At 42.3% G+C, this 21,912-nt stretch overlaps 2 protein-coding genes across 3 annotated transcripts in view; both read left to right on the top strand.

Annotated features, from left to right (window-relative positions):
• Window positions 1-5,757, top strand: part of LOC135919336 (ATP-binding cassette sub-family C member 9-like) — a 45,182-nt gene extending 39,425 nt beyond the window's left edge. For both annotated transcript variants that reach the window (XM_065453089.2, XM_065453088.2), the window contains exons 28-32: window positions 960-1,147; window positions 2,255-2,355; window positions 2,435-2,484; window positions 3,104-3,250; window positions 4,544-5,757. In XM_065453089.2, coding sequence (XP_065309161.1) covers window positions 960-1,147; window positions 2,255-2,355; window positions 2,435-2,484; window positions 3,104-3,250; window positions 4,544-4,684 — 627 coding nt within the window. In that variant the 3' untranslated portion in view covers window positions 4,685-5,757. The remainder of the gene's footprint in view (window positions 1-959; window positions 1,148-2,254; window positions 2,356-2,434; window positions 2,485-3,103; window positions 3,251-4,543) is intronic.
• Window positions 5,758-11,192: 5,435 nt separating this feature from the next.
• RpLP2 (ribosomal protein LP2) lies at window positions 11,193-16,505 on the top strand. The gene is made up of 4 exons (XM_065453092.1): window positions 11,193-11,347; window positions 12,306-12,477; window positions 14,701-14,802; window positions 16,371-16,505. Exons 2-4 carry the CDS (start codon window positions 12,306-12,308, stop codon window positions 16,442-16,444), a joined length of 348 nt encoding a protein of 115 aa, XP_065309164.1. The 5' UTR covers window positions 11,193-11,347; the 3' UTR covers window positions 16,445-16,505.
• The last annotated feature ends 5,407 nt before the right edge of the window (window positions 16,506-21,912 follow it).

Below are 21,912 nucleotides of genomic sequence, written 5' to 3'. Positions count from 1 at the left end.
TCAATTGTGATGTGCTTGTGAGATTTAATTGGCCTTTTTTAGATTCTGCTTATCTCTGTTACATAATATACAATGGACCACCAGTTCCACTTTAGGACAAACTCTCATAACCTTTTCATGCCACAGACAAGCTGGGTTCATCCACACATTTCAGGTTAAGATGGCCAAGGATGAGCTCAGCGGGTCGATCATACTTGTCATTTCCTTGCAATGTTCATTTTCCCATCAACAGTGCTTTCATTTTCTTTCCTTTACTTGTAGAGGGCTGCTGAGCATATTTCACTTTTGAAATAGTCAAAGCTCGTTAAAATGGAATGCAATATAGAAATAAGTGAAATTCTTTAACTGCTGATCGAGATTTGTAGTACAGCACATCCAATAATGGATACAACAAAGTAATGGATATAATGAACTAAATCCGGCTCTCCCTTATTTTCATTCTGACAATGTTTTACTGTAAATGGTTTAGATTTTCTATAAGTTAATGAGCTTAAAATATTGTCTACTTTGTTTTTTGTTAAGAATTCCACAGTAAAAAATTTGGCCATTTTTCTGCCAGAATTCGGGATAATAGTACGGCACAGAAGAAGTTGAATATGAATGTAGATTTTCTGGCAAGCTGAAGAGTTTTACGGCTTTCTGCTTCCACTACATTTATTGAGTGTGTTATGCTGATTTGATGGTAAAGTGAACAGAGTTCCAAGATCCTTTCATGTTCACCATAAAATGAGTCTACTGTACAAGCTTGTGCTACCATAGTAGAAACGGCTTGTACTTGTTTGCTTTTTTTACAAGCTTTCATAGCTGAATGGGCACTTCATTACCTGCAATGTCTCATCTCCTTGTTCCATTATTATCTGACTTGTCACCTTGTCTATCTTACTTCATCTGGTAACTGTAGAAACATAGCATATAATTCTCACATACCTTGACTCGTATAAAATGCACCTTTATCCAAGGTCGGCATCTGTGGACGAACGGGGAGTGGTAAGTCATCTCTGGTCATGGGCCTTTTCAAGATGGTCCCCGTCTGTGAAGGAAAAATTTTTGTGGATAACATCGACATCTCAATGGTGCCTTATGATGTGCTGCGCTCCCGTCTCGCAATAATACCTCAGGAGCCAATTCTCTTTTCCGGAACAATCAGGTACGTTGGCTGGAGTTGTTTCACGTGGAGCTGACAGTTATCTAGGGTGTAATTATTTTTGTAGCGCAACTTAAGAGTAAATATTATAAGCAAATAATTAATTTAACATTCAGGTGCATGTTTCCTATTCGCACACTCAAAATAATGGTGTTCGTGAGCTGCTTAGCGCATGTGTCTCTTTTTATATTCATTGTTTTCTTGCCCGTGTTTTGAGGGATAATTCTTGAAGGATATTTTGTTGTACAGTAACAGCTGCAATACATCAGACATCTTTTTCATTGTTGAAAGCACACCCAGAGAAGCTGTCAGCTTTTTAAATGTGGTTCTAACTTAATAACACCTGAAGACAGCTTGAGTACAGCTGTTCATCTAAAATGTAGCATGCTCTCATGTTTCCTGTGTGTTCACTTTCTAGTTTTGGAAAAGGAAGAGTCTCTATGTGTTGCTTGAAGCAACAATAATATTTGTGCATTTCAAGAAGTCTAATTCTGAAACTCCTGCCTGATATGCCTTTTTCTTCTTTCTCTCCTTCTTTCTCATACATCCTTCCTCTTCATCTTTCTGCTGGAAGCAGCACACAATAATCGTAAGCATTTCAAGGATCCTCGCCCTTGACGTGGTCACACTGCAATTATGCTAAATTTTATGTCTTTAAAGGGACTGTCACCATGCAGAACATGCCTTTGGATGTAATGGGAATGAGAAGATTGCGTGTGATATTGATGGAAATGAGCATGCTGGTTTCCTATAAGTGAGGAAGTATATTTTTAATTTGGTCCTGAAAGTAGTGCAAGAATTGTAGTGCAAAAACACTAATCCTCCCTGTGGCGCTTAACCAAAGAGCCACACAGGGAGAGTTACTTTGCTTTGATACAGTGCAGCCTTCTGCAAAGGAACATAGTTACAGGGAACGGAGTAGTGCATTGATGCATGGCCAGTTCATGAAATGCATGTAGGTAATTCAGCAATGTTTCATGGAAGCACCTGGGTGAAAACCAGTTAGAACTAGTTAATTTTCCAGCATTGTTAATTTATTCAAGTCTCTATGGTTTTACACATACTTTGCCTCACAGTTACATGTTTCTTTGTGTGCCTGCTGTGCTCTAGGCAAAACTTAGACCCCAAAAGAGTGCACACAGATGAAGAGCTTTGGAATGTGCTGGAAAAGGCGCACCTCAAGGAGATTGTTGTTCTGTACGGTGGACTGGGTAAGTTCTGTCATCTCATTGCTGTTTTCGTGTGCATGCATCCTATTCTGACCTTCTTCTTTTGTCTTTTTCTCACCAGATGGCGAAGTATCTGAGGAAGGGTCAAATTTCAGCATTGGCCAAAAACAGGTTAGAAGCTGCAAAGACATGCAATAGCTCTCACATACTTTTCTTGTATCACACAACATTTGCGATCATTACCATAGAGCTGTGTAATAGCTATCTCCACCTATGGAGTTATCATCATCACCAAACTATCTAAATCCAGCACACGACAAAGGCTCTCCAAGAGATCTCCAGTTACCCCCTCCTGCATCAACCAAACACATTGCATGTGCAGAAATTTTTCATTCTAATTACTCCATCTCATTCATTCTCTACCACACTCACCTATGCATTTTTCTTTCTGTGATTTCTGTTCTCTAAATAATAGAGTAACAGTTTTATATTTGATACATTCCTTAGCATCTCAAACTCGTATTTGTTTTGTTAGTCTTAATTAGGATAATCATTTGCCCACATTCGATTTGCAGTCTATAATGCCATCTTTCTACCTCTTGAAGTTGTTCATATGATTTTTCGTTCTATCGCTCGTTGAGCAATCCTTAGCTTCCTTTCAAGTTCCTTTGTCGTTCGCTTCATTGGTTTGCAGTATGTAGTACCCGATGCAATTTGCAGCATAGATATTCTTAATATTTTAAACACATGTGCTGTAAACCTGTGGCTTATGTTCTTGTCTCTTGTTCAGCTGTTTTGCTTTGCCAGAGCACTGCTGCAGCCTTCGAAGGTTCTCGTCTTGGACGAAGCAACATCATCTTTAGATGCCAACTTGGACAACCTCATACAGGAGACTGTCCTCAATGAGTGGGCCGGCTCAACTGTCCTGGCCATAGCTGTAAGTACTCAGAGCATGCGTTTCAATTCAAACTTTATTACAACATTCAGAATGCTGAAGGCTGTGTCAACAAGCCACTACACAGCCGAGTAGCTTGACTGGGACCACACATTCCATGCACTACAGACCAACATACCAGAAATTCACTTTCGACTACACCACACGCCTTTTAAACAAGTAGCTTTCTTTAGCAACTTTGGCTACTTTGTACGATTTCACACAATAAACCGTAGCACATATCCAGTGACCCAAATTGTCTGCTAGCTTGGGACTCTCAATATGTGCTGGCTGATGTCTTTCTGAGAAGACAGCAGGGGGCACTGGGTGTAGACAGTTTGGGTAACTGTGTATGTTCCACTAGATATGTGCCCAAAACAACCTTGGCACCGCCTAGTATGTGATATTGGTATGTGTCCATTCTTTGCCGATCCCCCAGAATTGATGTGCCAAAGGGACACAAGGGGTATGTAGCTTTGAATATACTAAACTGATAGCACCCTATCCACAACAGACACCTCTGTTTCCAGTGCAGCCACTTGATATATAGCCATTGCAATGAAGTTGCAGCCAGGATACTAGGGACAGGGTAGGTTGCTACGGAGTTTCCACCGGGGTGCAATGATCAAGACATGCTTTGTTGTGGTATCATTCAGCATTGTGGTTGGCAGTGAGATTTCTACTTCATGTGTCTGCTGATGTGCCTGTAAGGTTTTGTGATTCACAGTTGGCATTGGGATATGCAGCAGGTTAAACAAGAAAGCTATTGCTGAATTTGAACCATCTTTGATGGTTTCTGCTACAAATTTTTTTTTTATAAATGTGCTTTAAGAAGGGCCTTTATCGCAACCTTCTCAGTTACCTTAAGGGGAGCGAAATGATCTCCAATGCATGTTTCTCAGTTGTTGGTTGAGTTATATAATACTTTTACCATATTTTACCTAAGCTTTTACCTATGAATTTCCTCAAGCTATGTTTACATTAGGTGTTGCACTCACGATTGTTGGAATGTAAATTTGTATTAGTCATAGATTCTTGGCAAGGACACACATACGCATTGCCACAATTCAGAACTGTAATTTAAGTGCGTCTCATAAAAGACATTGCAGTACTATGCGAAACATTGTATGATATGCTAGGACTGTCTCCAATACGACGCAAGCACAAGTGATGTTTGTACAGTACTGATCCACTTCAGCTCATACCAGTGAATGTCAGAGCAACCCTCCATTATTTATCTGCACAGACGGTGATGGCATTTTCTTTTTTTCTTTCCTTTCTTTTTTTCCTTCCCAGCATCGGGTGACTGGTTTGCTGAACTTTGACAAGATCATCGTTCTTGAAGCTGGTCACATCGTCGAGTCCGGCTCTCCAGCAGAGTTAAAGCAGAAGAGAGGAAGCATATTTATGTCTCTTCTGAAGGAAGCTGAGCAGTAGCAACATTTTTACAGAGAAGTTGCTAGCTGTCTTTGAATTTGGATAACATTGTGGCCAGGAAGGGCCGCTTGCATGTTATATACCCCAGCCACTCACAGCTTCAATTTTATTTGGAGCAGCACACAAGGTGCTGAAACTGCGACCACTGCTACATCTTCATAATGACCTTCCATTGCTTTAGAAAACTATTTAGTAGAATTATTTTCGAGAGCACATGACTAAGTGACATGCTGTAGCTGGTAGAGTTTCCTGTGGTGTTATCTACAAAAACTGTACTTGTGAGGCAAGGTCTTAAGCAGCCACCATGTGTAATATTCGACGTATTTTTGGCTTACTGTCAGCACGTCTGTTTAGCTGTGCAATGAACCGGCCACAACCATAGCCAAAATGCAATCGCCAGTAGTTATTGGTAAAAGCTGATGTTTTGTGGTACACATATTGACCACAATATCAGCACGGCCAAACCGTGACCAAAATGTGTTCAATATTGTTTTGATTAGTTAGCCTGATGCCTTGTAATGCACACTTTAGCCACATTAACACTATGGTTATTGCACGGTGTGAAATCGTTTCGGCAACACCGGCAGCTACCGTGCAAAACCTGTGTCTCATGGTTTCCGCTCTCGGCTTATCTTGAAGGGGAGTTCTGTGTGCCAAACGTAAGAACAGCGTTATTCCATACCGGTGCTGGATGTTGCGGGTTATTCTTTTAACGAGTGTTCTTTTATCAGGCATATTTAGTGCCGACTGTCCATGCGCCTCCTGCTTGTGTAAATATTTAATGCACTTGTTGCACATTCCTTTTGCCCCACCAGAGGGTCCACACTATTTCTTTTTGTCATTGTTCTTTGCCATTGTACCTACTGCTGAGCAGCTTTTATGATTATTTATTGTTGTTTTTATTTTTATTTCTTTATTTTGCACTGTTTTGCACTGCATTTTCTAGGAAATGGAGAAAAGGTTGTTAAATGGAAGGAGATATTTATTTCACAGATGGAATACTCTATTTTTGCCGATGTCATTTCTACACATGTTCTTGACAAAGTTATTTAATAAACATTTTTCTGTAGGTATTACTTGCTTATTCTTAGTAGTGGTAGTTAGTTTTATTAGAAAAGAGAAAAACAAGGTAGGAAACGAAATGCCACAGGCATCGTAACTGTCTCGCTCACCAATGGACACCTCAACCATCCCGACGCTGTGGGAAAGATGGAGGGGAAGAGGTAAGATAGGGGAGGGAAAAAAATGTAATAGATGCAGAAAAAAGTGAAAAAGGGAGAGAAGCACACTAGAAAAAAACAATACATGACTATACATAAAGTATGCATGTAAAATACACAGTAATATATTTACAACAGAGGCTCACAGCAGGGAGCTTTGCACTGCAGCATTCAGCCTTGCGGGGCTGTTCTACACGGCACCGGACCCGTCTCCTCAGGAATATCTCCAGGCTGGCATGGTCCCTTTCACGAGACCATGTGATGCCCTCTAGAAAGAGCAGCTCATTCTCATAGTCTAGGCAGGAGTCTGCAGCATGCAGAAATGTGTGCAGGGCAGCAGAGCATGGAGTGCTCTAAGCTAAATATTTTGTTATGGAAAAAAAAATTGTGGGGGTAGTTGCTTTTGCACGACTAACCATAAAGACCCCCATTACCCTAAAATCATGTATGGGATTCGACCACAAATATAATAAAAGGAAAAATTTTGAAACTATAAAAAAGAAAATTTTGAAATTTGTATGCATTGCCACCAAAACATCTCGTCTTTGTCAGTAAAAACAAGAATAAGGAACCCCTAAATTTTTATAAGCTTTGGTATGCCTAAATATGTAAACTTGTAAGGCCCATAATTTGTTATAAGTTACTGGAAACATGTGCCTTTGTAAAGCACTGACTTATCACAAACTTGAGATGTGGGCTGTTACTTACACAGGATATTGTGCTGTGTTTGTGCTTCTGTCAATGCATAATTTTCTTTGGTATAAAGGATGTAGGATGGCTGCTAATTTCTTTCTACCTAACATCAATGCTTTTGTAATTCATCTGGTGCTAAACCATGCAAATAACAATGGGCTTCTGTGATAGGATTGGCTGCTTTTCCCAGATATGTGATTGGTTTTCTGTTTGTATACCCAGATGTGGTGGTGGAGTTAGGGCGGGGGCAGGAAATGTGCTGGGTGTGTGTGTTTGTGTGTATGTGATTTTTTTTTTGGCTGCACGTACCACGTTTTTGACATTAGAAAAATATAAATCACGGTAATGTTATGTTTACCATTCGAATGTACAGATTGGCGGCCTCTAGATACAGAGCAATTGCCGCAATTACATGCGTAATTAGCAACGTCACGGTAATTAACGTTTTAATTATCAACAATAAGTGCCTAAAGCAAATGAGTACTTTGGGGCCCGTCCTCGACACTGTCCCAATGATTAAATCTTGAACAGCAGATTTCGTGTGGGAGCTACGCGAACAATGAGTTACCCTTGGAATGCTCCTTGAACCTGAAACTGGCTAGAAAAGGAGCGTCTGTGTCGTCGCAACAACATTCTATCTATTTAAACCAGCAACATCACTCACAGGGACATGTAATGGCAATGGGAGCTGCTCGCAAATCATGTAAAAAAATTTATCTCTAGAAATACTTGTTGTAAAGCATAATTAATGCATTAAGAAGAAACCACAGTAACGAAAACAAATAGCGGCTGGTTTGGCAAACCCTTCTTCACTTTGTTCTCTGAACTTTTTCAGCAAAGGAGGAACTACAACGTGTACTGCACACTGCCCTGCTTTGCAGGAGGTGTGGTGCTTCTTATCTTACAAGCCCTTTTTTATGTACGTTATCATATGCACTGGGAACATCTCTCTCTCCATCCTAGACCTGTCAGGCCTTTCATCCTTGTCTGTTGTCCTGTTTTACTTATTCCCAATATATGCTCTTGCAACAAAATTAGTGATATAGAACCCATCAGACGAATCAGTGGCCCACCTTTTGAATGTAATATAGTTAGGTAAACGTTCTCTCAACATCACAGCTACTGTTTGCAATGCAGAGCAGCATCAGTGTGGCATTAATTCCCTTTCTAGCACATGAACACTGATAACACGTAGGCAACTTGCTGGAAATCCAATGCAATATGCCATTGGTATATTCATATAAATCCACCTACTATATTCATTCACACAACGCCGGGAGGCGTTGAACATTTTACATTTTTATATATGCTGGTTTTTGTTTGAGTGTTAAGTGCAAAAATCTAGGCACACACTGTAGTGATATAGTAATAACATTTATAACATGCACCTTTACCTCTTGATCACAAAAGGTGAGAAGTGTTGATTAGTTTTGCAACAGCTGCATTCATCATAATCCTTAACGAAAGTGAAAACTTTGGAGGGAATGTGGGTTTAACCCGACTTGCATAAATTTTGTTTGGGGTGCAAACGTCGGGAATTATCAGGTTTTACCAGAAAATGAAGGACCCTATATATACACAGATAATGTACTATGCGTCACTGTAGTTTCATATGTAACAGTAACAGAATAGTAGAATGTGCAGACCATGTGGCATGTTTGATCGAAATCAAGCCCAACTGACTTTGAGTTTCTATGACAATTGGCTCCCTTCTGCAGCTTGCACAAGGGAGAAAACTGCAGTCTAGAAATTCATTCCTGATCAGGCTCGATCGCAATAAAAAATGCCTGTGTTACACTGGGATACATGTCGAAGGAATGTCGCTTTAAGCCAACATTTTGACAAGGGGACTTGTTGCTGTCGCTGCCTTGACGAAGACAAGTCCCCTTGTCAAAACGTTTGCTCAAAGCAACATTCCTTCTTTGACTACTCCTCATCATACCCGTATACACTGGTCACATGATGCACCTTCAGTCGCACTCGAGCCCAATGGGAACCTCATTTCTTTATTACAATTGTCTCCCTTGCGCAAGCTGCTGAAGGGAGCCTAACGTGATTCAGAAATTTGAACCCTATCATTCAGTCATGATCGAAGATATCATGTGATCAACAAAATTTTAGCTTTTGCTTGTGAGCTCCTAATAAGTGGGAACAAAAAAGTAATTTTTTATTTATTTTTTTCAGCAACCACCGCTCCAAATGCTACGAGATCTGTTGCAATTACCATAAAAAGTAAAAATGTAGTGGCTATAGCAAGTGTATTTTTTATCTAGGTAGTATCCCTTTTTTCAATAATGATTGAAAATTGCCAGAAATTCAAGTATCAACTTCACAGCTCTGTTAAGTTTGCAATAGAAGTGATATCACAATTGTGTAAAATGTGCCTTAAAGGACTTCTAAAGCAGGCAAATTTGTAAAAACTCAATTGTGACTAGGACTTTTGTAAAACCTTCTTTAACAATGAAACACTTTTATGTAAGCTGGGGACGTATTCTGAAATGATCCACCGAGGCGATACTATCACCGAGGCGTTGGTATCGCCTTCAGGCATGCAATGAATGACTGATTGAACAAAATCGTATGATGTGCTCAATTAGCCAATCAGCTAATACGATTTTGCTAAAACAGCCAATCAGCGTGCGCCAATGGCGAAGGCGTGCATGGCCAAGGCTATAGTATCGCCGAAAGGGATCATTTCAGAATACGGCCCTTGTAAATTCACATATAAACTTTGTCCACTTTAGATACTTTAACAGATGCAGTTTACAGAACTATGACATGTGTTTTCAGTGCAGAAAAATTGCCTATTTTTGGCAATGTTGCTAAAAAAATTTGAAGTCCGAAATTATAATTCTGCATTTAGAGTCATGTATTAACTCTCTTTGTCAAGTGCAACAAATTTAATTCAAAGCCCATTTCAGCGGTTGTCTCATAAAAGCATTTCCGCATTCGAATAGAGAAATCGGTGTTCACACTGAGTTAAAGCAGCAGCTCATGTTGTGGTGACATGGCACATTCAATCCCGATCAAATTTCAGGATTCCAATTGGCTCCCTACACAAAGTTGTGTTGTCCTCTCCCGGAATACCCAGAACTACTCAGTGAGGAAATGATTAACTTTGCGTGTGTGTCTGTGTGTGTGCGTTTTCAGCTCGTTCAATTCTTGGGATGCAAAGCACGAACCGCAACGACTGCTGCAACTGTAGCGTTACTGTAGTGGTGTGCCAAAAACAATGGCTTCTGAGATTGTGTCACTATTTATAGTCCCACCATGGTGATGTGTATTCGGCTCCCAGAATCGCTTCTGCCGCACGCAGCCAGTAAAAGCACAGACTTAGAGATTTACAGTTGTTCCTTAGAGGTGGTCGTGGCTCAGTTGTGATTTGGAGTAAGTATTCATTACTGGGTGTCACCATTACAAAACTAAATTGCATTTGATGTAAGCCAGTGAAACCATTCAGTTTTCAGTTCGCAGAATTAGTTATGTTAGCTCTATGTTCAATTCGTGACGATAGTCATAAACATCGGATTATGTGCACTACCACCATGGTTATTGCCTAGTTGTGCCATAGTTCGAAGCCACTCTTGCTTTTATTGATGCGAAAGCATCAAATGGCCCATTGAGCGAAAAAGCGAGCGTCTGTTGCCTGTACCAGCGACACAGCAGGTAAATTTTCATTGGCTGCAAAGCCTACGAGCGCGCCTCGACGGAGTAGAGCGGGCAAAACGAACACGTGCTACCGCGATAGTGCGCCACGTGTTGGGCGAGGGGTGAGGGCATTGCTGCGACGCCACGTCATTCGCGCAAGCTCTCGCCTGCGTTCTAACCATGTTCTAACTGCGCCTCGATAAGGCCAAATCAAAGCGCGCCAAGCGTCTCAGTGCGCTCGCTTGCCCGCCGGGAGTTCAGGTTCAACTCGAAGGACCACTCAGCGGCACATGTGATACCCAGAAATCTAAATTGGAATTAAGATAAACTGTAGCATTGCCATTTGTTGGGCGTGTTGGTAAATTGAAAGCATATTTAGCGCCAGCAAACAAGGACGTAAGGAAGACGACAACACAATGCGCTTGTAAGATAAACTGTTTCTACATTTGGAAAACAAACAATCGAGAATTAAGGAAAATAAACTTTGTCTTTAATGCTTTAGCATTCACAACTCGTGTCCTCAGATTATTTTCTATTCTTTTGAGTCTACGAATGAATAATCGAAAATTAGGACTAGCAGTCAACAAAAAAGCATTGAAAAGTTTCAGGTAACTGACTACAAAACAAAAATAATTTTTGCTAATACCGGTGTCATACGACCACTTTCGATCGCGATCAAGCCCGATCCGGATCGAAATTCTCGACCGCGATTGGCTTCCTCGCGCAGCTTGCGCAAAGGAACCAATCGCGACCGAGAAATAAATGCGGATCAGGCTCATTCGCGATCAAAAGTGCGCCGTGCGACACCCTTGTAAGTGAAATTAACTTGTTACTAGCGCCACAGAACAACTGTGTTCTAACAAACGTATCAGAATCAAATAATTACGTTTTCTTAATATACAATAATCTTTTTTTATTTTCTGTATTTATATTTTGTGATTTCAATTAATGGTATTATGTTCTTTCATTTTGCAACTATTTTGCACGACACCTAGCGTCAGAACGAGTGTTGCAAGATCTTGTCGAAATTGACCATTCCTCCTCCTTTTCCACGTTTTTGTGTTGCGGTGTAGAAGACGTTTCGTGTCCTCGAGACTTAAAAGTGAGTAAATTACCGTTAGCTATTGTCACCGTGTTCACTGGTTGTCATAGCGATAGGAATTTCATTCCTAAATAAGCGAACGTATTCCAATTGAGTAATTTAGGACTGCATCGCCTCGGAAATTAAGAAAGCCGCGGTGCAAGTCATTAAGCCTAAGCGGATCAACACGTGTGGAAGTGTGCGTAAAGTGCCTTGTGGGCACGTGCGATCTTAGTGGGCACTTTTTCCGATTTCACTTCCTCGGGGTGCGGCCGCGTGTTTAGCTTTACGTTTAGCGCCGTTGTTGCAAACAACGAATACCTGTTCACAGAAAATAGAAGCCGGCGCTCATGCACACATCCTTGTGAGAGCGACGTGCTCATTGCTTGCTTTTGCGATTTTCGGTGGTTTCTTTCATTTATCCTGTAATTTGTTCGTTTGCGTAGCGCATGTTGGCGTAGGGAACAAGTACAGGCAGAATGACGTTGACAGACACGCTGGACTAATTTAACTCGCGTTTGTTCACAGATGGTAGCTTAAAAAAACGGTGCACTGTTCAGTAATTTACGTTGAATAAAATAAACTAGATCCCAGAGCTGAAGATTAACTGCTTCATTCACCATATGACTACTGCTGCACGTGGCTCCGCTGCCGTTTACTTGCATTTGCTTTCAACCGGCGTTTTCACAGTGCCACGTAATTTCGTATGTGAGTGGTGTGTACAGTTAATTTAGTTGATCAGAAACACAAATTCCGGTCTTCCGGTAATTTTATAAAGTTGTTTATGCTACTTGCCCCGAGCATGAACTTCCAAACGTCGCCTTGTCAAACCAGTGTGTATGATCGGCTTGGCATCGATGTGGGATTACCTGCCTCACTGCAATGAACTGCTGTAGCTGAGTCCCTGGTGCCATGTTGACCGACGCGACATAAAATTATGCGTGGAACGTGTCAATAGCAGCGTAATTCGATGTTCCAGATGCGTTACGTCGCCGCTTACCTCCTGGCCTCCATGGGCGGAAACAAAGACCCCTCCGCCGCCGACATCGAGAAGATCCTCGGCAGCGTCGGAATAGAATCCGACAGCGAGCGACTCAACAAGGTGATCAGCGAACTGAAGGGAAAGACCGTCGACGAAGTCATCGCGAAGGGTGAGACGCAGCAGCATATATAATCTGAAGATTAATACAATTATGTAGGCACAATGTCGCAGAAGTCGGCGTACTAGCATGTACAGTCAACCAAAAAAATCGTACGGACCACGAGATCTCGGAAAACGTCCAATTTCCGAGCAGCCTCATAACGCATCCTAGTATTCGCGCTTACAGCTTCTGCCAGTATATGGGAACAACATTCTGATGTTTTGTTTTACTTACTACTGTTGCAGGCTGCTTGGAAATTGGATATTTTCTGAAATCCTATGGCTGTCCGTAAACTTCTATGGTTGGCGGTATGTTAGCCAACGCTTGTGCTTTGAAGAAGTGTGGGTAAGGGTAAGGTGATGCATATTAGGTACAGGTGGTTTGCACTGTCATCATTCTAGGCACCATGTTGGTGAACCAGCACTTTCAGCCGCTCCGTCTATTGGCATCTTGTGTTGCTCCAACACTCTTCCAACAGAACTGGTAGTGCAGGGGCCTCTTCTAAGCTTCCTACATAGAAGCAGGTTACCCACAGCATCAAATATGATACTCATGTCATCTCAAGCACCATGTTGGTGAACCATCATGCTTAGAAGCTGCCCTAGCGAAGTCATGTGCAAGCTATGTATACGACTTTTCATTGCCAGTTACACTACCTTAATCATCCATCATTCGCTCTTTTGTTGGGGCCATACTGCAGTGCAATATTTATTTTCAGTAGGAGCAAACATTTATTTATATATTTGTTTACTTATTATTACTATATTGTTCTTTAATTATATATATCTGTAAGTATGGCTGCGCGAGTTCTCAGAGTTTAGTGTAAGAACCCTACACCCCTGTTTCTGCTCTTAATCTGAAAGAATTATATGCCCCATTATGCGAAAATCTCGAGTCGCCATTGAGTGATGGTACCAAAAATGGCCGATGGCGGAGAGAGTAAAAGCACGTCAGAAATGCTTAGATTAATGTCAAATTTCTCGGGGAGGTTCCTGTAAACAAAGTAAGTCAATAGCTTTGAAAAGAAAATGGGGTAAATTTTGGTCTGGTGTCACTTTCAAACTTTTTGCATTCAGCCTTTTGCTGTTTGCTTACCCTGCAAAAATGTGCATTATCTCCTCTTATAATAAAGGGTTCTTTTAAGTCTGCTAGAAAGAGAAAATTGCTTGGTAGCTGTGACAATTACATTTGCAGTACACGCACCAGATGGTGCCATATGTACTTATGCTTTCTTTAACATACACGTTCCCATATGCCTAAGTAGTTTGAGAAAATACCTTATAAAGTGTCTGGTCCTTGGAATGGCTGTTATGCCTTTATTTTTGTGCCTTGTCAAGTTTGGAAATGCCACAGTTACCTTCAGAGCACTTTGCCTTGATACTACACTTAAGTATGGCACAACATATATGCTCCTCATTCATAAGAGTTCTGATATGTCGCAACTTATTGGCGCTGGAATTGTCAAAAAGTGCTTTCCATTTTGGCCAGCAAAAGTACTGAACCATAAATTGAAAAGTTGTGTTTCGTTCGGGAAATTGGGTTCATTGTTGCATAACTACACGGTGAGTAATGTTCCTTATAGAACAAACAAATGTATGGATCAATTATCTGCACTCTCGTAAAATTTTAGTAGAATTTAAATAAAGCCAATAGATCTGCTTATTTAACATTAGCATGAACAAAATTAAGCTTACTTTGACATGTTGGTACTTATCGCAAAACAAAATGTTCCTTAACATTGCAAGACCGACTGAATAATACCGCTGATACCCTCCGCGGTTTCTTAGCAGCTCTGGTATTGCGCTGGTAAGCACGAGGTCGCGGAATCGAATCCCGGCCACGACAGACTCATTTTGATGGGGGCAAACTGTGAGAACACTTGTGTACTTAGGTTTAGGTTCACGTTACCTCAGGCGGTCTGAATTTCCGGTGTCCCCCACTACTGCATGCCTTATAATCAGATCGAGGTTTTGCCTCATAAAATCCCATAATTTAATTTAATTAGACACCACTGATAAAAAAGGCTGGCTATCTGGGTTTCCCTAAAGTGTGTTTATAGAACTGATTTCTTGTTATGGTTGGGAAAATGGCATTTTATAGTTGAACCAGCAGGCACCTGCTCCTATGAATCGTCACTGTATTTGGTGTCAGAAGCATGGTGCCTTGGTTGCTTCTGCAACTGTTGCAATGTGAAAAGACGTGTGTCTATAACAGATTGTGTTCCCTTTGCAGGCAAGGAAAAGCTGGCTACAATGCCCTCTGGTGGTGGTGCAGCTGCTGCTGCAGCGCCCGCTCCTGCGGCCGCTGGCGGTGGTGGTGCAGCAGCTCCAAAGGGTGAGTGCTCATTCTGGCTTTCCTCTCGCCCGAATCTAAGCAGAAACATAACTCGTTCTCTTCATCTTCTGCTCTCCGTGGTGTTACTCATGTTGTGACAGAGGTGCAGAAATAGCGTGCATAATTAAAATAACCACAGGCGAAAAGCACCTTAAGCAAACACATGTTCTTCCACTCGCTTGCTCCCTCTCATTCAGAAAGTGAGCTCTGGCTTGCTGTTGCTGCAGCTGCTGGGTCTTTGTTGCTGCCCATTCCTTAAATGCTTTACGAGGAATGGTGTATAAACACTATCAAGAGTTAAACACTGCTGTTAGAGAAGGCAACTCTTCCATCAGATTCAGCGGAAGGCACAGCGACGAGTGCTCAACAAATGTTCTACCACATTAGTGGAAATGTGCACATGTGCAATTACAGAAACTGTGATGACCAATTTTATAAAGAAGTAGTAACATTCCACAGAAATTGATTTTACCACTGGGACAATAAGCCGACAAGGTGAGGGGAAGGGGGGGGGGGGCGAAGGGTGGTACCCTGCACTTACCGTATTTACTCAAATCTAGGCCGACCCCGATTCTAAGCTGACCCCCTAAAGTCCGAAGCCAACAAAAAATATATTACCTCGAATGTAGGCTGAACAAAAAAGCGAGGACAGCATTCACAAAATGCAAACAGCATTTATTGAATCTGAACATGCAGAGCTCATTCAACGTCGTCGTCGCCGTGTTCCTTATCACTGTCACCTTCAAACAGTGCACTATCTTCGGTACCGTCAAGTGCAGTAGATATGCTGCACTTTTTAAAGGCGCGCACGGTCAAAGTACCTGGCACTGAAGTGGCATCTCCTGCTTGGTGCCATCGCGCTAACACCACGCTGCACACCGATACGGCCGACATGACACAGGTCAAAATGGCAACCTCGCTTGTGTGCGGTTGGCTACTGGCATGGCTAGGAGTGGCTGCGATACTGACTTTTCTAGATTGCGCTAGCCATACACCATATTTAGCAGTTTCAATGAAAAACTGGCGCAATTTTTAAAATCCTCGAATCTAAGCCGACCCTAGAGTTTGAAATATGATTATTTGAAAAAAAAACTATCAGCCTAGATTTGAATAAATGCAGTATCCTGGAATTTCAAGGAGCTATCCCCTTTATGTGTCCCCACATGAACCACGACTGTTGCACCTCTAGGAAGGCATCCTTTGCTGCAAAGTTCAGTGCTTAGCTGATACTGGCTTATTGTCCTACATGGGGTTGTTGCGCTTGCATCACAGTGGGGAAATGTGACACATAGCTAGCTAACTGACCATTTGCACCTTCAGCATTACTAGGAATTATGGGGCTTTTGAAAACCATCTGGACAACTGGTAAACCCTGGTCGAGTCGGTTCTGTACTGGTTTTGTAAAATATGCAACATAAGATGCACTGCCAGTGAGAGATCTCCAGTGGACATTTCCACAGCCTCTTGTTTGTCTGCTGTGCTGATGTGGTAAAGCATTGCTTCTACGACCAATGCCCCCCAGTCTTATATCTCACCACCTTGCAACGTTATTTCTTTTGCTTTTGCAGAAGCAGCCAAGAAAGAGGAAAAGAAGGAAGAGTCTGAGGAGGATGATGACATGGGTTTCGGCCTGTTCGATTAATGTCGCAACATTAAAACGTGCCATTTTCATTGTAAATGAAACTCATGGTTGCTCTCCTGCACATTTGTCGTTGTTTTTTGATCTCGTAGGTTGCAGGTTTTGTGGTATCTGCAGCCAGTTAGTCGTGCTTCCATTCAGTCTTTCACAGCAGCCACCAGTTGCTGAAAACCGAAAAGGCCTAGAGGAAGTGGAAGTCACTGCCATTGGTTCATTCTTTAGTTGCATCATTGTTGAACTTGTACATGGTACAGAAAAGGATTTAAAAATTACAATTGCATTACATACCAGCTGTGGTGGCTCAGTGACAATGGCATTGCACGGCTAAGCATCCTGGCCATGGCGACCGCATGTCGATGAGGGCAAAATGCAAAAGCACCTGTTCACATTAGCCCCAGTTTGTCAAAATTACCTTCGAGTCCCTCGCAATGGCACATCTCATAAATTGTGGTTTTGGCACATAAAACCACAGAATTTCATTTAAATTTAAGCTTTTGTGCTACATACATCCGAACGTTTATTACTATTGCACAAATGCTGTACATATAAACAAGCTGGCTTGGCTCGTTTAAAGGGACACTATAGGCAAATACTAAGGCAACCATTCCATTAAATACCATTCCAGAAACCTCGCAACGCTTGTTTTGTGCCATATGAGAAAATTACTTCTGAAGGGTCCGAATACCTTTTTCGAAATTCAAATCTCCTGCCACCCAACCGGTGGAGTGGTTACATTGCATACGTCATCACCGCCCTTTGCTGCTGTCGTTGAGTAAAACATCGGCAGACAGATGGTTGTACCGAGCCAAGACAGTGCGGTAGACTTGCCGCTGCAGCTGCTTTTTGGTCAAGTGGTGTAGGCCATTTGGGCAACCCGCGACATCACATGGATGTTGAATTTGCTGCTTACTCGCAGTTTGTGCAATTTTTGCGAGCCAGTAAAACCAGTGCAACACTATGCGACAAAGAAACAACTGAAACGTGGGTCTCGCGGAGTCAAGCGAAAATTAAACCTTTCGACCACCCGTCAAGGGTAATTTCAATCAGTTCATTTTTCTAGAAATGAAATAGAACTGGACAAGTAGCAATTAATTTTGACCTATAATACAATACGAGGATGTTTTTTGCTACAAGTGGTTAAGTACTAGTGACAAAATTTAACTGAGGAGTGCTTTCTTCATCGGGCAAGTACTTTGAATAACCCTGGGGAGTCTAATCATGTCCTGCATATACCTCAATTTCTCGATTATTAAGGCTCTGTTCGTGAAAATAATGATACCTTAGAGAATCTCGAGCACTTATCTATCACTTTAGCCTGACTTGTTTGCCTTTAGTGTCCCTTTAAATGCGTCTTGTGCAGCCATTCACATGTCCTTTGTCCTCTCTAACAATTGGTTTTAAAAGTTTTCAGTGGTTTCCCTTGTTTTCTTGAATACATTGGCAGTGACACTGAAGGGTCACTCAGTGTGTGCGCTGGAGGGAATGGTGTAACAAACACTGAACACGGATATTAGATGGGGGAACTGTGAAAAAAAAAAAACGAAGGCTAAGCTCGCCGAGCACATGTTACAACGCGATGACACTCGTGCTACACAGGAGTTTGAAACCATCGCAAGAAGTAGAATGTGTCACGGGCAATACAGGAAGCATGACCCACCTTTAAGGAGAAACAAATACTGAGCGCTTGCTCTTCGCAGCCGTGAGCGTGCTTAGTCGCTAAGTTGCAACGTGATACGACAGTAAGCATTCTATACTGTAGCTCCTACCAAGTTCAAGTGCTCAAAAATACGTTTGTTGCAGCTTGTCTTGTCAGTGAAGTAACTGGTTGCATGTAATCGGTTCACAAAACAAAATGGTAGGCAACCCTAATTTTTGACGTGGATGTCTCCCAGTGGCACTCGCACCTCAACTGGTGTTCTTTAGGTTAACTTAAGGCGAATGCAAAGCGCAAACCGAATTTGCTGGCTAAATATGCCAACCTGTGTGCGACGTCATTACTTGCGCTGTCTAATTACGGGTTTCCAGGAATTTCGCCAAAGTTGTGCTCGCATGGCGGGTCTCTTAAAGTCTACGATTCTGTGCGTTGGTATGCAGTAATCAGTGATTTCTAATTCTAATTATCCCAGACACTTCAGTAACTCAACTTGGAACTAGTGCTCTGATATATGTGTGAACCCATAAATTTTGTACTGTACTATTGTGTTCTGATTTTTGAATTTCGTCCCCGGTTGTCCCAGTGATTTCTCTTTCTAATTAGACACTTCAATAACAACTTCCAACTAAACTTTTGCTCTGATAGCAGATCTAATGAGTCCCGCGAATTTTGTACTGTACTATTTTTCTTTTCTGTTTTCTGATATGAATTTCCTCCCCGGCCGTCTCTGGAAGTGAACCAGAAGTGCTGCGTAAGAAGCAAGAATGTCGCTCGTGCCACCAAAAGAAAATAATTACAGTAGACGTTGCAATGTAAAAGTGGTCTATTGATTGTTAATTGCCAAAAAAATGTAATTCACTATAAGCAATTACATGCATAAGCGGAAAGTTTTTTATTTTTCCGATTGGGGGGAAGGGGAGGTGGCGCCCGACCAGCTTTCCGGGCCCATATATATGTGTGTGTGTAAATATATATATATATATATATATATATGCGGACATATACAAAGACGAACGGAATGGCATATGTTTTACTGGCGTTTCGGCAGGATATATATGCACAGGGTGTCCCAGCTAACTTGGACCAAGATTTTGAAGAAAAAAAAAAACCATGCGTTCTTCAGAACAAAAATCGCGTGGATGTTGTTAGTGTTTATTTAAACTTACAGTACCATTTGCTTTCTCGTCTTTTTCTGAGTAATTAGCCGAGATAAATTAACTTAAGTATAGCTTGAAACTTTCAGGCGTCAATAGGAACGTTGTGGCGCTCCACAAATGTTGCCCAACCCAGGCACTTCCAACGAGATAGACTTAGCGTGGCCGTTTTTATTCGGGAAAAACGAAAGCCCGCGAAGTTTAAATAATACCGCGTGACAGCGCGCCCTGTGCGCCCGAATGCGCCACGATTACAGCGCTCTCGACCGTGCTTTGTGAAAAAGGCTCGCTTCGCGCCTTCCGTACTGCCCACGACAGAGTTTCGCGTTGCGCTTGGTTCCCGAGATAAGCGCCAGTAGGCTCGGGCGGCAGATGAAATACAGCGCAGCTCCCGTTTTTGCGGCGATAATTGCACTCTCATGCTAGCAGAATGCATGCGGAGGAATAATGACAAGCTCATGAGTTCGAATTTGGGAGCAAGACCCCAACAAGCAAACGAGCATTATAACAAGCTTGATAACGTCGTGTGAATTGCGCTGGTTGTCACAAAAGGAAGAATTGTAAACTTAAACGGAAGGTTGCTTTTTAGCTTCCTGTCCGTACCTTGCTGGCAGAGAATTTGTAATTTCATATTACTTACGTGCCTTTCCCACGTCGTACAAAAGTTTCACGCAGATGGCTCTTTTCATGGATAACGGTTGTAGAGATTATTGGCTGTGATGTATGTCTAAAGAATGTGTTCAAAAAAGTCACCCTCTGTCATAATGCAGTATTGGCACCTTTTCAGCACGTCCGATGTAGCTTTTTTGATGATGCAGGACAGTATCTCAATGCAGGCCTCGGCAATCTCTGCCTTTAGCGCTTGTGATGTAGTTGTAGGTTTGCGGTACACTCGGTCTTTCACATGTCCCCACAAGAAGTCAAGAGGTGTCAAGTCCGGTGACCTTGCAGGCCGTGCCATTGGTCCATGCCGCCCGACCAACTGGCGTTTGAAGGCTTCGTCAAGCCAGGCTCGGGCAAGGCTGCTGCAGTGAGCTCGTGCGCCGTCGTGCTGATACCAAGTTCGCTTTAAAAATGCAAGAGGAAGATCATAGCCAAAATCTTGGGCCTTCCAAAATGTCGTTCACGTACCGCTGAGCAGTGAGCATGTGGTCAAAATATATGGGGCCAATTGTTCTTCCGTCAAAGATACCGCACTACACAATGAATGACCATTGGTACTGGTGTCTGGTCTGCGCCACCCAATGCGGGTTCGTATCGCTCCAGTAATGCGCATTATGGATGTTGACTTGAGAATTTCTGGAGGTTTCCTTATCTGTCCAGAGCACTTTGTCTACAAAATCCGGTATTTCGTCACTGCTCACAAAGATCCAATTTGAGAAATCAAGCCGCCATTGAGAGTCCCTTTCTTGTAGCTTTTGATCCAGTTGGAGGTGACACGGATGCATTTCAGACTTCCTAAGAACTCAACACTGAACACTTTGAAATGCCGACCTCACCACTCACAGCACGCACGTAGGAATGAGGGTTTGTAGTCATGAAGGCCAGAATGTCTCCTTCAGCCTCTTCACTTATGGTCCCCTTTCTGTGCCGCATCTTCTTGAAGCTACCTGTTTCTTTCAGTGTCAAGTAACTCCTCATAATTTAGGCACTGCAAACAAATTGTTCGAAACGGTTGCGCGGCACGACAGTAATGGTAATGGACCGTCGAGCTCACATGCATCTAGCCGCTGGCACAGCTTGGAAGAAAAGCGGCGTTGTAACAAATACTCTCTCTCGCACATGTTCCAAGTGTCTGATGCATGTTTTGTGTGTATTTTTTCTTTCCCGAATCGAGTTGAACGTTGGAAAAAAAGAAATTGCTCATCTCGTCATATCGGAATAAACGGCTGTTGACGGCGCGTTCTTCGGCGACAGGCGCTAGCGGCTGCTGACGAAGCGCTTTTTCGGAGCGCCATCGCCAGCCGCTGCCGGTTATGTCGGAGTCGAGCAAAGGTTGAAGCCCTTTCTCGCAAGGGAAGGCGCGGCGCTGGCGATGTTTTTACAAATCTCTCATGAGAGCGCTGTAATCGCCGCAAATTCAGGCGCACAGATCGTGCTGTCACGCGGTATTTTTTAAACTCCGCGGGCTTTCCTTTTTCCCGAATAAGAACGGCCACGCTAAGTCTATCTTCTTCTAAGTACCTGAGTTGAGCAATATTTGTGAAGCTCCACAACTTTCCTATTGACGTCGGAACGTTTCAAGCTATATTTAATGGTTCATTTATCTCGGCGAATTACTCAAAGTAAGACGAGCAAAAACATGCTACTGTACTGTACATCGATGACACTGACGCTCTTTTTCCAGCCAGTTTCGGTTTCAAGGAGCCTTCCAAGGGGAACTAATTGTTCGCGTAGATCCCACATGAAATCCGCTATTCAAAATTTGATCGTTGGGGTAGGTAGTGTCGAGGACGGGCCCCAAAGTATTCATTTGCTGTAGCCACCTACTGTTGATGATTAGAAAGTTAATTACCGTAACTTCGCTAATTACGCACCTAATTGTGACAATTGTCCTGTATCTAGAGGCCGACAATCTGTACACTCGTATGGTAAACACAACATTATCGTGTATTATGTTTTTCTAATTTTAAAATTTTTTTGCAGCTTTGCAGATTTAAAAA

This window comes from Dermacentor albipictus, chromosome 2, assembly GCF_038994185.2.
Source record: "Dermacentor albipictus isolate Rhodes 1998 colony chromosome 2, USDA_Dalb.pri_finalv2, whole genome shotgun sequence".
NCBI classification, from domain to species: Eukaryota; Metazoa; Arthropoda; class Arachnida; order Ixodida; family Ixodidae; genus Dermacentor; species Dermacentor albipictus.
This window is presented reverse-complemented; position numbering and strand designations above follow the sequence as displayed.